Source organism: Pagrus major, chromosome 5 (genome assembly GCF_040436345.1).
Source record: "Pagrus major chromosome 5, Pma_NU_1.0".
Lineage (NCBI taxonomy): Eukaryota > Metazoa > Chordata > Actinopteri > Spariformes > Sparidae > Pagrus > Pagrus major.
This window is the reverse complement of record NC_133219.1, coordinates 5,774,568-5,790,035: the sequence shown is the minus strand read 5'-3', so window position 1 is coordinate 5,790,035 and position 15,468 is coordinate 5,774,568. Positions and strand designations below refer to the sequence as shown.

At 41.7% G+C, this 15,468-nt stretch overlaps 1 protein-coding gene across 2 annotated transcripts; it reads right to left on the bottom strand.

Annotated features, from left to right (window-relative positions):
- Window positions 1–5,724: 5,724 nt before the first annotated feature.
- rflna (refilin A) lies at window positions 5,725–15,119 on the bottom strand. 2 transcript variants are annotated; one of them, XM_073466876.1, is made up of 5 exons: window positions 15,034–15,061; window positions 14,868–14,914; window positions 14,390–14,757; window positions 9,395–9,504; window positions 8,509–9,283 (listed from the first exon to the last, which is right to left on the bottom strand). In XM_073466876.1, the coding sequence occupies exons 3-5, from the start codon at window positions 14,606–14,608 to the stop codon at window positions 8,950–8,952; spliced, it is 663 nt and encodes a 220-aa protein (XP_073322977.1). In that variant the 5' UTR covers window positions 14,609–14,757; window positions 14,868–14,914; window positions 15,034–15,061; the 3' UTR covers window positions 8,509–8,949. The 2 variants fall into 2 exon arrangements, with proteins under 2 accessions (XP_073322978.1, XP_073322977.1); XM_073466877.1 differs by having other exon boundaries at window positions 5,725–9,283; window positions 14,868–15,119.
- Between the last annotated feature and the right edge of the window lie 349 nt (window positions 15,120–15,468).

Below are 15,468 nucleotides of genomic sequence, written 5' to 3'. Positions count from 1 at the left end.
TAGCAAACTATTAATATCAAACTGTCAGAAAAAACTAATCTCTGAAAAAACTTGAACATTACTGAAAATAAATATGAAATATTTGCATCCCTGACATAACTAGCAAGATTCTGACTAGTTCACTACTATCGTCATTTCACATCATCACCATCATTTAGCTGCTCATAGCAGACTCCATATTGGCTCATAGTCGTGCTTTTGCTGTTTGTTTTCACGTGCCCTTGCCTGGAGGTTGCTAGCTGAAGCCACGTTCGCATTCTGCTGTGGAGATGACAAGTATGTTGACTGCTTGTAGCAGAGGCTTTAGCTCCTTTGGAGGCCTACTTTTCTCACCACTGGCTTTGACTGTGTCAATGTATTCCCTCATGCCTCTCTGTGCCTCTCGACTCTCAAGCTTGAAGAAAGTGCAGAGCTCCAGCACCTCTGTTTCAGCATATCTCACCCCACACTCCTCTGGCCAGTTGGAAGGCTGCAGGGTTTTGATATTGGCGAGGAACTGATGATATGGGGACGCCCCTCCATTCCGAAACACCTCCATTGCGAAACCCCTCCATTCCGAAACACCCCCACTCCAAAAACACCGCTGTTCCGAATCCGACTTTCAAGTTCCAATTACTTCCCAATAGGGTTAGGGTTAGGGTTAGGGGTTCCCCAATAGCCTTTTCGGAATAGCGGGGTCTTTAGAAAAAATGGGAAACCCCGCCATTACGAGGAATGGAAGTCTATTTTCGGAACAGCGGGGTTTCGGAAAGGTGGGGTGTAACCTGATGATATTTGTCTCTGTCGTGCAGCTTGCCTGGTAGACACCCCATTCTTTGCTCAAGACTTTCAGCCAGGTTATTAAAAAACAACCTCTGGCTAATTGCACAGTCATGTCTCACATTTGTTTGTTCTAGTGCAACAGTTTTAAAGATGTTTAACTCCACTGCCTGCTCTGCCTCCTGTGTCTTCAGACCCGGGGAGGCAGCCAGGGAGTTCAGTACCTGAATCTGTCGACTGAATGATGCATCTGCCCTGTGAAGTGTCATACTTCTATCTTGCAGGGAGAGGGAGAAATCAGACAGTTCTTCCAAGGCATCAAACATGAGTCCTAGGTTGAGCACAAAGGTTGGACTACAGAGCCGATGGCATAAACCACGAAACATGGCCCTTTCTGTAGAGTTTCGTTTTGGGTCCACAGATGCTTCTGAAAAGTGCTTGTGTAGGGCAGGGTACTGTTGCCAGACAGCTTTCACAGTTCTGTAGCTGGAAGCTACCCATCTTGTGCTCAAAATTCGCCCTATGTTTTGACACTGCATTGCAAGTGTCTCACAACATGCAGTCAACTCTCTTTGGTTTTTAGCAGAAGCATGATAGAGGCTGTACAGTTTATCAAAGAAAGAATGAAATTGATTGAGACCTGCAGCCTTCTCAACAACATCTCCTACGCTCAACTCCAAGCGGTGGTTCATACAGTGCCAGATGAAAATGTTGGGAAACTGGTTGACCACTCTGGTTGCCACACCTGACTTTCTTCCAAGCATGACTGAAGCGCCATCACATGCAAAACAAACAAGCTGCTCCTTTAAAATGTCTTCTGTAAAGCCATGGTGAGATAGGTTATTTAAAGGGATAGTTCGGATTTTTTGACATGAAGTTGTATGACATCCTCACCATCAGTGTCGTGCATCAGCAGTGACTTTTCCCCCACTGCGTCCTGTGAGCCGAGGTCTGTCCCGCTGTTGTTGCTGAAGAAAGTAGTTACGGCTAGTTTGCGGGGTCACGAAGATAAAGCGTTTTGCTTCAAAAAACAATATCCGTTCAAAAGAGTAAAACATTTGCATCACAAAATCGTTTACGACAAAAAAGTCAGACCTCACGATCACCTGGCACTATTTTCCCTCCCTTCCGCCTGTTGACACACGGCACCGCTCCGTCAGCTGTTTCACGGTGTTTACATGCTCGGATGTGCGAGAGAGCTAACGTGAGAGCTAACGTGAGTACTAGCGAGATTATTAGACAAGAGGATATATAAAAATGGTGCGGATTGGCGATTATCCGGGTTGCAACAACAAAGATCACACCAAGTCGCCGTATATATTTCACCGTTTTCCTGTCACGGACATTGCTATTAGGCAACTTTGGCTTCTTGCCATAGGCTTGAACATTGAAGCGAGACTGCCAAGGGTGAAAAAGCTTCGTGTGTGTAGTGCACACTTCAGCAAGGACGATTATGTTCCTACACGCCCAGGAAAGAGGAAGAAACATGTTTTGAAGAGCGCTGCTGTGCCACGACCCCAGGTAAGAACAACTATCTACAAGCTAAAGACGGTGCCTTTTTATATGATGGCTGTTATTATTATTTTCAGCAACTATGTACTGTCTGTACAGGTCCAACTTCAGCTTGGACCGCTTCTCTGTCTCTCTCCTCTCTCTCTGCCCGTTCTAACTCCATTTGACGAAGCTCGGTGTCTGTGTATTCGGGTTCATAAAGATATCCCTTTGGCTCTGTGGTAAAAGGAATGTCTTCATCACTCGTTTCGTAGTCAGACATATTTACGTTTACCATCCGAGCATGTAAACACCGTGAAACAGCTGACGGAGTGGTGCGGTGTGTCAACAGGCGGAAGCGCGCAGTGATACGAAGGGAGGGAAAATAGTGCCAGGTGATCGTGAGGTCTGACTTTTTTGTCGTAAACGATTTTGTGATGCAAATGTTTTACTCCTTTGAACGGATATTGTTTTTTGAAGCAAAACGCTTTATCTTCGTGACCCCGCAAACTAGCCGTAACTACTTTCTTCAGCAACAACAGCAGGACAGACCTCGGCTCACAGGACGCAGTGGGGGGAAAGTCACTGCTGATGCACGACACTGATGGTGAGGATGTCATACAACTTCATGTCAAAAAATCCGAACTATCCCTTTAACAACTCTGTATGAATTACCTCTGCAGTGGTGGCAGGGAGCTCTACAATATCCAAAAAGAATGTCAGTGGCTCTTCGCTGTTGCCTACACATGCTCTGACATAGATTATTAGTACTGATTTTTTGCTGATGGTGGTTGACTCATCAACCAGAATGGAAATCTTTGAATTTCTTTCTAGAACACTTGCAATGACTTTCTTTCTCATTTCTGTTGCTATGTGCTGGCTAATATTTGCACAAGATTTTTCTGAATGTAAAGTCCTTCTCATGTCCAATCCATTCAAGACTTGGATGTCTATGTCTGTTTCTAGGTCAGTGTATGGCCTTCCAGATTTTGCGATTTTTTTAACAGTTCTAAACACCCTGTCAGTGGTCAGAAACGGATCCCTCATCATCTCAGCAGTCAGGGTTTCCATTGTTTTCTCTTTCGCCATTTCCACAGTTTTCTCAGCTGCCTTGTGAAAGTCTGAGGATCTGTGGCGATGTATTTTCTTTCGGAAGACTGTTGCTGTGCACTTTTTGTTTTCCCTGATGCAGCCACCTTTACCTCGATCCACTCCTCTGCAACATGCTTGTGTTTTCCACCCATCTCTGGTCCAGCAGCATTCACCTGCTTGCATGTTGAACAACCGAGTGCTTTCCCTTAATATGCTAGCCATGGGTATAGCTCCCTCTTCTTCTTTGCTTACTTTTCTGTCCAGCATTCTGGGATATCATGATTTGTTCTTTCTTTGTCATTTTCACTTTCGGAATCCGAACCGCCTGAACTTTCTGATTTATCATCTCTTTCTGGCCTTGCTGCTGCTGAACTGCCTGCATTTTCTCCTCCACCTTGTTGCCCTGCTGCTGCTGCTACCTGACTCTGTTCATTTGCTACACAAGTAATGACAGACAGGAACTTCAGTGAAATTGAATTGATATGAAATTGATAACACTTCTGTGTGAGCAATACCAGTGGATTTTGTGTCCACATGCTTAGTTCATCTGTACCTAACACCAGCCGATTTTCATACATATTTAATTGTCTGGCGGGAATCAAATCCAAGCTAATTTCTCACCTGACTTTTTCTTTTTTTAAAATAATCGAAGCTCAAGTTGTCCTGTTCTTTTTGCTGCCATTCTGGCCACAAATTCAAAAAGGTAGCGATGCTGCTTGCGTTCCTGCTGTGTGCCTCTGACCTCCTCCCATCTTCTGTTGTTTTCCCGCCTCCTCCTCTACACGAGAGACGCGCTCTATGACGTCACGTCTGCTACAGGTTTTGTTCCGCCCTCCGCACGGCATCATACCATGAATGTATAAAGAGAACCTCAGCGGGAACGTTTCAGAACCGAGCCTTTTGCCTGCCCGATTTTGTTGACTTGCTGAGATTTTGTTGATCTGCTCATTTTTCGTTTGCGCAGGGTGTTTTATTATGAAAAAAATTGACCGGATGATCTATGCCGTTCCTGTGTCTCTGACTTCCTGCCGGTGCGATCTGCTCTGTGCAGCTTGTTGAGACCAGGCAGCCGGAACGCAAAGCAGCCGTGCTCGGCTTGACTCCACTGTGCGCCGGAGCTGATCGCGGCCGCTTGTGATTTGTAACACACTTTCTGCTACTAGGGGATGGAGAGTGATGGCAGGTTAACAAGGGGGATGCTTTTTGGTTATTTTGCTAACAAGGGGGACGGCATCCCCCCTCATCCCCCCTCAAATCGCCTACTGAGTATAGTAATTATATTTAGTCGTACTGCTATAGTACAATAATGATATCTATCATTATCATATCGATATAATCATTTAACTGATTTTGATGAACCGTTTTTATATTCAATGATTTATATTCATTTAAGTACTAATAATGACAATCATTGAGACACAAAATGAACAAAGTGCAATTCAAAATAAGACACCAACTGTCAGTGAGTCTGCTTTCTTCTTCTTCTTTTCCTTTTCTTTTAGCAGTGAAGTGATTTAATACATGACAGAAAATTAAAGACTCTTATTTTATTGTATACAATAACATTTCATGGTAGAAAAAAAAAAGGAAAAACTTGCAGTAGGCTACTATTATAAATATGCACAAATATTATGCATGTCAGTTGTCCATATGTTGTTTGACCAATATCATATGAGGACTTACTGCTTGAGACATTTTGACTGGTCAAACAAGTGAAGGGATTTCCATTTCCTCTTAAAAAATATGGGATGAAAAGTACCAGTATAACTAAAACTAAACACAACAGACTGATTAAAAATGTAACATTACCCGAGGGAAATTTAGTGGACACAAAGGCTGCCACATAAAGGGGGGGCAAGGTTCAGGAGGGCTTTGTAGGTGATGATAAGAAGTTTGTTGTGGATACGCTGGGGGATGGGGAGTCAGTGGAGGTTATGAAGGACGGGGATTAAGTGGTCACAGGTGTGGGAGTGTGTAAGAATTCTGGATGTATTGTAGTTTCTTGAGTGTTTTGGATGATGAACTGTAGATGAGACTATTGCAAATAAAATGTTATGTTGTGGGAACTTCATGCATTTTCATGAATCCCTCAGCATCCTTCACTGAGTGCATGTTTACATCCCATAATTTACTAATTAAATAAAGTTAAAAGTGTAAGTATTCAGTCCTGTATTGCTACATGCATTTCCACACCCAACACTGTTTTTTTTTCAAAATGAATCCAAACTTTGGCTGAAATTATTTTACAGGAAACGAGCCGAGAACGTGAGACCCGTCCCTTTGTGTCCGGAGAATGTCCTCTTTCTTGCAAAGCGACAAAATGAAACCTGTATGAGGCATGCAAGGATGAAATTAAGCAACAAATGTACTGAACACAACAGATTAAGGGTTTGGGTATTGCTTTTTTATTCAATTAGGATACACATCTTTTTAAATTATTTCCTTTGATCAGAACAGGAACAATGATTGATGTACAAAAATATAAAGAATTATGAAGTGCCTCGATGCCACATATACAACAGGAACATTTTTTACAGTAACAAAATCAAGTGTTAGGAAACAAAAGTATCTCACATAAAGCCACCATAAACTTGACACACACTGACTTTCTCTCATCATTCTCTGACATTTCACGGACCATCAACTGCAGCAGAACTCTTCATCATCTTCCCAAGAATTTCCATCTTCAGAACAATATCCTCATCTCATCTATATTTTTCTTTTGAATGAGCAGGTCTGACTTTTCTCCTCTTGTCCTGCTCTTATTTCTACATTCTTTTCCCTCATTAAAACCCAGTACTCATCTTACAGTACTACTGATGCATCACCTCAGCTTTGTGCCCTCCATGTCTCTCCAACCATTACACTTTAACCTGGAGAGTGTTTCAAACTCTAAAAGCAACACGACTGCAAGCTCAAGCTCATAAATGATACGTCAGAAATACACATTTGCAAAAAAATAAAACCGATAACGAAGGAAATTTGAGGTAAAGTCTGAAGTTTCAATATTTGCCATGTTCAATAATATATAATCACTTGACACAAAAAGAAGTGACAAAAATTCAATTTTATATCTTCAACAGAGAAAAATGATGTTTGGATTAGAAACTGCTCAGTTTGCTGATTGTTGAAACAAACTGAAACACTGAGTTGCACCAGCTATTCACAGCTTGAACACTGTTTATTAGGTGGAGGTTAACACATCACTAAATGAAAGGGGGTTGCACAGAAACTAGTTCTTGAGAAGAGTTTTTTTGCTAGCTGATCAAAACAAACCGACAAAGCTAATGTTAGCTTGCTCATATATGACTCGTTTAGAGAAGCGTGAGAGCATTCATACGTAATCTAGTTAAAACATTTTACTTTACATTTTGGCAGATTTTAAAGTTAAATTTCACTAAAGTAAAATCAAATTAATGAACATTATGATAATAATGTCTGTCTTAATGACCATATAAGGTTAGCTGCGTTAGCATCACGTACTGCATGAAAACCAACACTGAAAAGCACATATTTCTCAATTTAAACACTGTTAAACAAAAGTATTAGCTACCAAAGTACTTCAGTTAAAAGTGTTACTTTCAAACTAAAACTGTACACTTTTTTGGAAGTTATGCTCCAATTTGGCATGCTACCACCAATTCAGACACTAGTCTTTACTAGACAGAGTCGCCCAAACTGTTTCCCTTGGGGGGCCAAAATTTAAACTTAATGGGGGACCACAGGCAAAAAGCAAACACTACTGTGTTGTATTGAATTCTGTTGTTAAGTTGTAAAATGGTAGGCTAATGTACAGAAGCCATGAGAGAGCCCTGAGCCCTGAACAAATTGTTTTGCAGGGATAATCTTTTTTTTTTCACTTGCCTATCGAGGCTTCAGTATTTCTAGGATCCCAAGTTCCCTTAATTGACTGACTTCCTGCAAATATCACTTGTCCCACCATCTTCAGATTATTACAAATAATAAATAGTTTGGGATCCTACAGATGTAAAGAACATTTTTACCTTACAAAAAATAAAACAGCATCAACCGCTATTCATATTCTAATTTTCTTTAAATTAATTAATTTTTTTTTTTTTTTCAAACCTTCATGCTGGGCCCACTTTGTGCAACCTTGAGCTAAGACATTTGCTAGTTTTAATGGCACAACAGGACTGAGTAAATCACTGGTCTGAGATCAATGACTACAACATGCACAAACTACGTGGTGGATTAACGAATAGCTGGTGCCACTCAATCCAGGAGAACTATATTTTGAGCGTTAGTTGAAACAGTGCAAGGTAAACTGTTGCACTTCACTATCCAGACGCCTGCAGTTTAGAATGGTTCTTGTTTTGTGTTTGTTTTTGGCTTTCATGGAAAAGTAGATTAATTTTTTTGTACTAATGAGTCACTCATTAGTACATTTTGTCCAGTTTTGACAGAAGTTAGTAAAACATTGTCCAAACACTTCCCCGATTGTCTTATTTTTTTTGACACTTTTTCTGTATGTGAAGCTCCACCATCTGAGACCAGAGCAGGTTAAAGACAAACTGGTTCACTGATAAAGCAAATTAACTGGGTTTCTAAGCGTTAAACTCCAGCCCAGCCGGGCCTACCATAAAGTGTTTGCAGTTAATGTTTTTTGCAAAACACTGATACATTCACATTTGTACTTCTTGTTGAAACTACCTTACTGATATTTCTACAAAATGTGTCATATCAGTTTCAAATTACATGTTTATAACCTGACATGGCCTGTCATTTGTAAGTGTGAAACTACTGGATATTTTTGCGTTTTGCTATGTATTCTGCTGATTGGGTTGTAAACTAATTAAGGATGTTTTTTTCCCAATCTTCATGAATTGCTGCAGCTCTTCAGCACCTCCTAGAAACCAAACAAGAACCTCTTTACCAAAGCACCCTCAACTCCAACAAAGTATTCAAATATCTTCTTTTTTTCAAACATTCTCAAGGCATTCTGTTTCTGTGCTGTTGTCCTTCTTTTGATCAGACTTCAGGTTTAATTCTAGAGACACTCTGGTTCTGATTGAACTAAACAAGCCGCTGTTTGAATGTGTGTTAATTAAAACTGTAAAAAAAAAAACATGTTCTGTTAGAGATAAACTGTTCGAACTATCTTTGGTCCAATTTTTCACATGCAGCACTGAAATCCCCCCCCCCCCCCCCCCCCCGCACGTCCACAGAGAGGACTGTGACATTAAGATCACAAGTGCAATAAAGCCACATTAGAAAGCTTTGCATTGGTGTAGAATCCACGACACGCACCGTCTTGACTTTTCTCTATGTACACAGACAATCTGACTGTCACCTTCACCGAGGTTACAATCCAACCTGAAGGAGAGCAAAGGCCACCAATTTGTCAAATTGTTTTTTAAATAAGACATTAACCATTGACGAGCAGCTTTAAACTGCCAGAGGACCGACTCCCTTTTTAAAGACTGCATCAGTAGAAAGTCTAAATACACTGAAGGATTCCCAGAGTTTCCTCCATGGCGAGTAAAGATGAACACGTTTTTTTGACGAGCTCCAGGTATTTCTCTTTCAACAGGGGCCTTCCTGAGTTCCTCGTCCTCCAAAACATAATAAGATGAGCAGCCGGCAGCACTACAGATCCTCTGTGTAGATGATGCAGGGACTCGTATCCTCGCTCGACTCCAACTGCACTGTGGAGACGAACCAGCGGCGGGAGCCCGTGGCATTGTAGTTGAGCGTGGTGCGGTAAGTGTTCTTGGCGCGTTTCGGGTAGATGATGGTGGTGCTCCGGTAGCTGATGGGCTTCTGCCGCGGCTCCAGGTACACCTGAGACTTGTAGCTCCTCCAGGTGCAGTTTTGCACCGCCACCACTGTCTCGCTGAAGGAGGTGGCTGTGGGGACAGGGGCACAGTAAACCTGGTCCTGGTAGTGTTTGTCAGAGTCGTACTTGACCTCTGAGTTGCACCTGGAAAGGAGAGGAAACACATCTTAAACTTAACACAAGGTGGCAGCGTTGACAAGAGAATATTGTGTGAACTCGGCTCCATATTCTCTTCAGGTGTCAGAGTTCTCTTACTTGATTTCCTGCTCTGGTTTGGGGTTGACCTCGATGCTTTCCCCGAAGAACACAGGGTGCATGCGAGTCTTTGGGTCCGTTCCCGTGGAGTTCAGCAGCAGGTAGGGCAGCTGCGCAAAGGAAACACAAGAGTCACAATCTGAAAATATCCATGAGTGTTCCTAACCCTCCTGCCAACGTGTCCGTTCAAGGAATTCCAGTAAAAGATGCCAGCGTGTTGGGGGTTTAGAGCAAAACCAAACTGAAAACACATCAGTCCCCACCCTCTGCAGGAAAACAAGTCCCCTGATGAGAACATGCCTCGTCAATGGCGATACGACTCTTACTAGAGTAATAATTAGACAAGAAATACAGCGGGCAGGGCAACATTTTGATTCAGATAATTACACTGTGTGGGTGGTGGTGAATCTCTCTCTCACTGCAGCTAAGGCTGGCTGGAGACGTGTGACCCTCACACAGCCTGTCTATGTGTGTGTGTGTGTGTGTGTACTGAAAATAGGCCCAAAGATGTTGCCGCTACAGTAGCTACAGAAAAACTCAGATTTGAGTCTCAGGGGCAGCTGGTGGCCTGGCTGTCAGGAAAAGATAAAAGGTGATGTTGAAAGATTTTCTTTGTGCCTCCACAGAGGTCTCATCGGAACAAGTTATATAACTCAAAGCAAGATACTGAGCCCCAAACTGCTCCTGGTGGCTGAGTTATTACCCCTGATGAGCAGGTGACCTTGCATGGTAGCCTAGGCCACCGGGGTGGGAATGGGTGAAGTCCATTGAGTGGTTGACAAGACTATAAATGCCATATATAAATACAGTCCTTTCACCATATTTATTGATTCTTATGTGAATTGTTTTTTCTTTACACATTTGAGGGCCTCTCTCTTCCTCAGGTTCATCCTCACCTCACTACTTCACCTGCTGTTTCACACAGCTGACCCAATACACACACGAACAAAAACATACAGTAAAGGCACGTTTAGAGATCTCATGTGCGCAGCTGAGATCTGGTATTTACCAGTTATGGCAGAAACTATATGTCAGCCTGGAGGAAGAAATGTGGATTTATTCAATGTGTTGTTTGACTGACTTAGAAAATATGTTTCATTTTGTATTGTACTGCACTTACAGATATTGATTTTGTAAATATGGATGATGCACAGGTGTACATGTTCTTGGACTTCAAATATTATTTTGATGATTGATTCATCTGCAGATTATTTTCCTTGATCAATCTGTTAATTGTTTAGGCCTATAAAAACAGTGCTGCAAGTAACAATTATTTTCTTTATCAATTAATCTGCACAAGAATTTCACAAATCTTTAAAGGCCGTTTTCTCAAAATGAGTTTTTTTCTCAGACTCTGAGCCATAAATCTCCACTTCAGCAGCATTTACTACACCAAACTTTCCAGTTTTATTTATATTATCTATGTTCTGAAGGTTTTTACTGAGGGGTTTGTTCTCATATCATTCACAGCCTGATTTATATAATATTTTATTTTGACAAAAACCTTTAACTCTAATATGTCAACAACATGAAACAAGGGTCTGGAAATGGATGCTAATTAATGAATCTTTAATTAGATAATGCCTTATTTCCAAATCTAAACATAACATTTCTGTAAACTTGCAGTATAAAAAATATTTGTGTAAATAGTCAATGGGGGAAGTTTCATGGTGATATCTGTTAGTTAAATGTTTTAGTCTATTCACCTGCAGTCTCTGGACAAACACATTCCTGTGGGCCTCATAAGAATATTAATTTTCACGGCATTCTTTTAGAGCATTTGTTCTGTTCTCAGCCGTGTAGCTACTACGCCAGACGCATTAGGTTTACCTCATGATCCACATCTAACTGTATGAACCAGGTCTGTTTTAGTCCTGACCTTTGACCTCTTAGCTGCACCAATCAGAAACACTGTCACACACTGAAGCAAGGTTATAACTGTGTGTCTAAACAGTGACCGGTCTGATTCAAATGGCACCCCGACCACAACTCCAGCTACTCTCACATTACACAGGAGGCTGCTGTCACATGCTGCGGTTTGGCCGCTGTGAAGCGCACATGCCACTACAGGAGACGAGCAAGAACAGGCCAAGGGCACAGCAGAGCACCGTGTAGAGCTCGTCTTACCTAAAGACCACGATCATCACCACGCACACACACACATACACACACTATCTAAATGGTGCAGCTGCTAGTTTCACCACACAGGACTGAAAATCTGCAGGCGTTCAGTCTCTGCTGCTTCTTGACCTAAAAAAAACTTGATTTGACCGTCTTTCCTCTGCTGCCTTCAGCATGGAGAGCATCCCAGGTATTTCTCCACGTTGCGTTCTGGCAACTTGTGCAAAGCAAACACTGGTGAATGGAGGGCAGGTCAGCTCCAGGCAGTGGATCCCCCAGTGTGCACACAAAGCATGAATCCCCCTTGAAGCTAGTTTCTGCCCAGGAAAAATAGTCTGCAGCTGAGTGACCCACACAATGTACAATGCACAATGCTAGGCTGCAGAGAGAAATGCCTACTCAAACACACCTTTTCCAACTGGAAGCCTCTGACTTTATGTCTTAAATTTGTGTTAATGTGAGAGCATCAGCGAGGCAGATTTAGAAGAAGTCATGAGATCTGTCTCCTGTGTGTCCTCCTGTCTAATCCACCGACACTTGAATGTTATCCTTCAACAGGACACAAGCTGTTACAGATTACATGAGCACACTTTTTAATGCTTCTCATCCCTATGGTTAACATGAAGTATATAATGAAATGAATGAAGTCTGTATAAATTCGACCCAGGTTTGAAAACAGACTGTCTGAGTGTTTATCCATGTTTAATTTAGAAGTGAGAGGTCATCAAACACTTATGCAACAGGCTGCTCCCACTCGAACAAGCCCCTGCAACCCGAAATAGAACTTGAGGATTGTTCTTTGGTGCCACACAAAAACAACACAAAAATAGATTTGGAAAGAGAAAAAAATGGAGCACATATATGCCTCCCTTTGTCCAGCTAATAGACGTCTAAAAGCTCGAGATCGAAAAGTCTTATTCTTTCCACACACACAGGCCCACAGACGGAGCAGCAGCAGCCTCTATCAGGAACGATATCCTACTAATCTGAACCTTCTTAGTATTAGAGGATCTCTCTTTTTCTGTTTCAGGCCTCAGGAAACCTGTGTCATGCAAACGCTGCATTTCTGAGGCCTCCTTCACACACTTTGAGAGCCACCTCAACCTGCGCAGACATGTCTGCCAACTGGAAATGATTTTCAATCAAATGAGCATCGTTATGTCACTGAAGTCATAAAAATGGACTTGGCAATTGTCATTAGTTTCCATGAATTATATTCTGCATGAAGTAACATGTCCTCAGAAAGCAATATTAGTACTTATTTAAGTACTGATATTGCTTTGGGGTGCACTGACTGGTTGAGTAGCCCCTTTAAAGGTTTTACTGGAAATATGCAAAATCATCTTTAAGATTTGATTAGTAGGAAACACTTCCTTGTAATAAGTGTTAGTTAATAGATTAAAAGGACCTTATAAGATGTTTACTAACATTATTATGTATTCGGCTGCCATTTATATGAAAGCAATAAAAAGTAAAGACACAAATTTTCTAAAGCTTCCTTTAACTGTGTTTTTGTGCTTTACCACTTAAATATTGCCAAAATGACAAATTTTGTCCACACGTAGTGCTCATTCCAGCTGCAAAAGGCTTCTGTAATTGTTAAAAGATTATTAATAAAATGTTTATTAATCTTAACAAAGCAACATTACAACCTTAGTAAAGGTTTAACAATCACATAATAGGTAAGTTGGTTGGACTGTATGACATAATTACGAGAAACCCATCACGCTTTTATCAATGGTCTTAAGCATCTATAAAAGGTTAACAAGTTTCTTGTTAATGTGCTTATTAATGTCTTACAATCTAACAATAAACGTGTTTATGATGCTATTTTTAACAATAATGCCTATTAGCACATAATGTTTATAAGCATCATATAAGGTTTTATACAGGGTCTTATAACCCTAACCCTGTTAACTAATTCTTATTACAAGGACTTTAATAACTTTGAGTCCTTGTAAGTTACTGATTGTTGTAGACAAATAAAATAATTCTATTTGCTCTATCCTACAGATATTTACATTTTTCAAGAAATAATTAAAGAATGACAAGTTCCTAAAGGTTTATTAAAACAACGTAATATTTACCATTAATAAAGACTTTTGGCTACAACAGCTTGGCCATATGTTTTTTATCAATAGTCCAGATTTGTGTGTGGACCTGGCTGGTTTCCATGATGAGTTATGACCTGAGATTGATTGAGGCAGATAGCTAAAAGTGTTGTTATGAACACACATGAAAAAATGTTTTCATTACTGATTGCTGAAGGTTCTGTTTCAATTTGCTGATGCCAATGTAAAGAACATTCTGAGGTGGATTTGTAGGTGTATCTTGTAGGTGGAAACCTTCACTCAGATACACACTACTGGGTTATAAAACGTTCTGTCATCTTGCTGGGAGCCCCTGGAATCCTGGCAAGGACCCCTGGGAGTCCCTGGACCCCAGTTTAGAAACCCTATGGGTGTAATCAACTCACTGACCCTGGTGACACCATGCAGGCTAGTTGGGGCTCAGCTGATGCACCAGAGTGTAAAAGAAGACAATTTTGTGGGTTGTTGAGGGTCAGTGGTATCTTCAGTACAAGTGCAACATCAGAGAGAGGGAGGGAGAGAGAGAGAGAGAGAGAGAGAGAGAGAGAGAGAGAGAGAGAGAGAGAGAGCTTCCAGATGTGTGAGTGGACTAAAGTGAAATCTGTTTCTGGCTAAACACTAAACTGCTCACAGCAGCGTCATCATTCGTCCATGGGTCTTTTTTAATCCTTTAAATCGGCGTGTCGGGAGGCGACTGCCTGAAAAATTACTCTGGACATAAAACAGACTTTCAGATTACAATATTGTTCAAATCATGCAGTAAATACAGAGACGTGTTCCTCACCAGTTTGCCTTCTCTGCTCTCCTTTCTGTAATATCCATGATGGCTTTCGACGGGCGTCGTGCAGCTGCCGGAGCGCGACTCGATCAGACCCGGAGAAAGCGAGCAGAAGGGCGGACTGGGACTGGGGGGTAACCCCGAATCCGGACTGTCGAGCAGCCCTTCCCGGTTCTTTCCTTTCAGGCTATCATCCATCGCTTGTAAATGTAGGTGCCCCACCATTTCTGGGACGGCTCAAGTAAAAAAAAAAATAATAATAAAAACAGCCCAGACGAAGTTCTTCTTCTCGAAGCGCCCCGAGTCGCTGCTGTGCGCTCCTGCGTCGAAAAGAAATAATCCTGGGCGAACGTTCTCTGGAGGACTTCTGCAAACTGGGAAGAGGGGATATCATCAGATTATATGCATGTGTGCCCGGACACTGTGGACGAACCTCCACAGAGTGATTTGATTTCAGCGGTTACTTCTTTAAACTTTACTGTACCTGCGCGTCGTGAAGCGTCCACCTTAAATCCCAAAGGATATTCCAAACTGGAGTGAAAAATTACACAAACTTTAAAAGAGAAACCATCAGACTTGCCACCAAAGTGAAGTATAAACTATTCTTAAAAAACAAACACACAAAGCGCAAACAAAATCAAAAAGCGGACCGTTCGTGTATCAGCGGTGTGGATGAGAGCTCCTCCGCTCCGCTCTGCTCTGCTCGCGCTGTGTCAGTGTGTGTACATGTGTCTGTGCGCTCTTCAGTGGAGAGCTCCCTCTTAATGATCCTGCCAGGCTGTTTTTTTCACCTGGATCCGGTCCAGCCCTCATGATCTGGATCACTTCCATGTACAACCAACAGCGGCGTGCGTCCTCTTCTTGGAGTTTGTTTTTGAGCAGAATCCCTGCTCAGAGCACTCAGGAATATCATTATTCATAATTAGCAGTAAGTTTCTGATTTGTTCCTCCTTTATTTCTTAAAACTCCTCAGGATTTTGCCGTTCCCCCTTTATCTAATTTATTAGACTAAACTTTATAAAAAATAGGAAGGACTGCAATACTTTCCAAAGCACTAGCAGGACAAACCAAGCCCAGTGGCCTGA

Excerpts from the sequence above, each read along its gene's own strand:
- rflna (XM_073466877.1), bottom strand. The coding sequence starts at position 14,608 with ATGGTGGGGCACCTACATTTACAAGCGATGGATGATAGCCTGAAAGGA. Across the intron at positions 9,505-14,389 it reads AGAGCAGAGAAGGCAAACTG|CTGCCCTACCTGCTGCTGAA; the intron begins GTGAGGAACACG and ends TCCTTTGCGCAG. Across the intron at positions 9,284-9,394 it reads AAACCAGAGCAGGAAATCAA|GTGCAACTCAGAGGTCAAGT; the intron begins GTAAGAGAACTC and ends TCTCCTTTCCAG.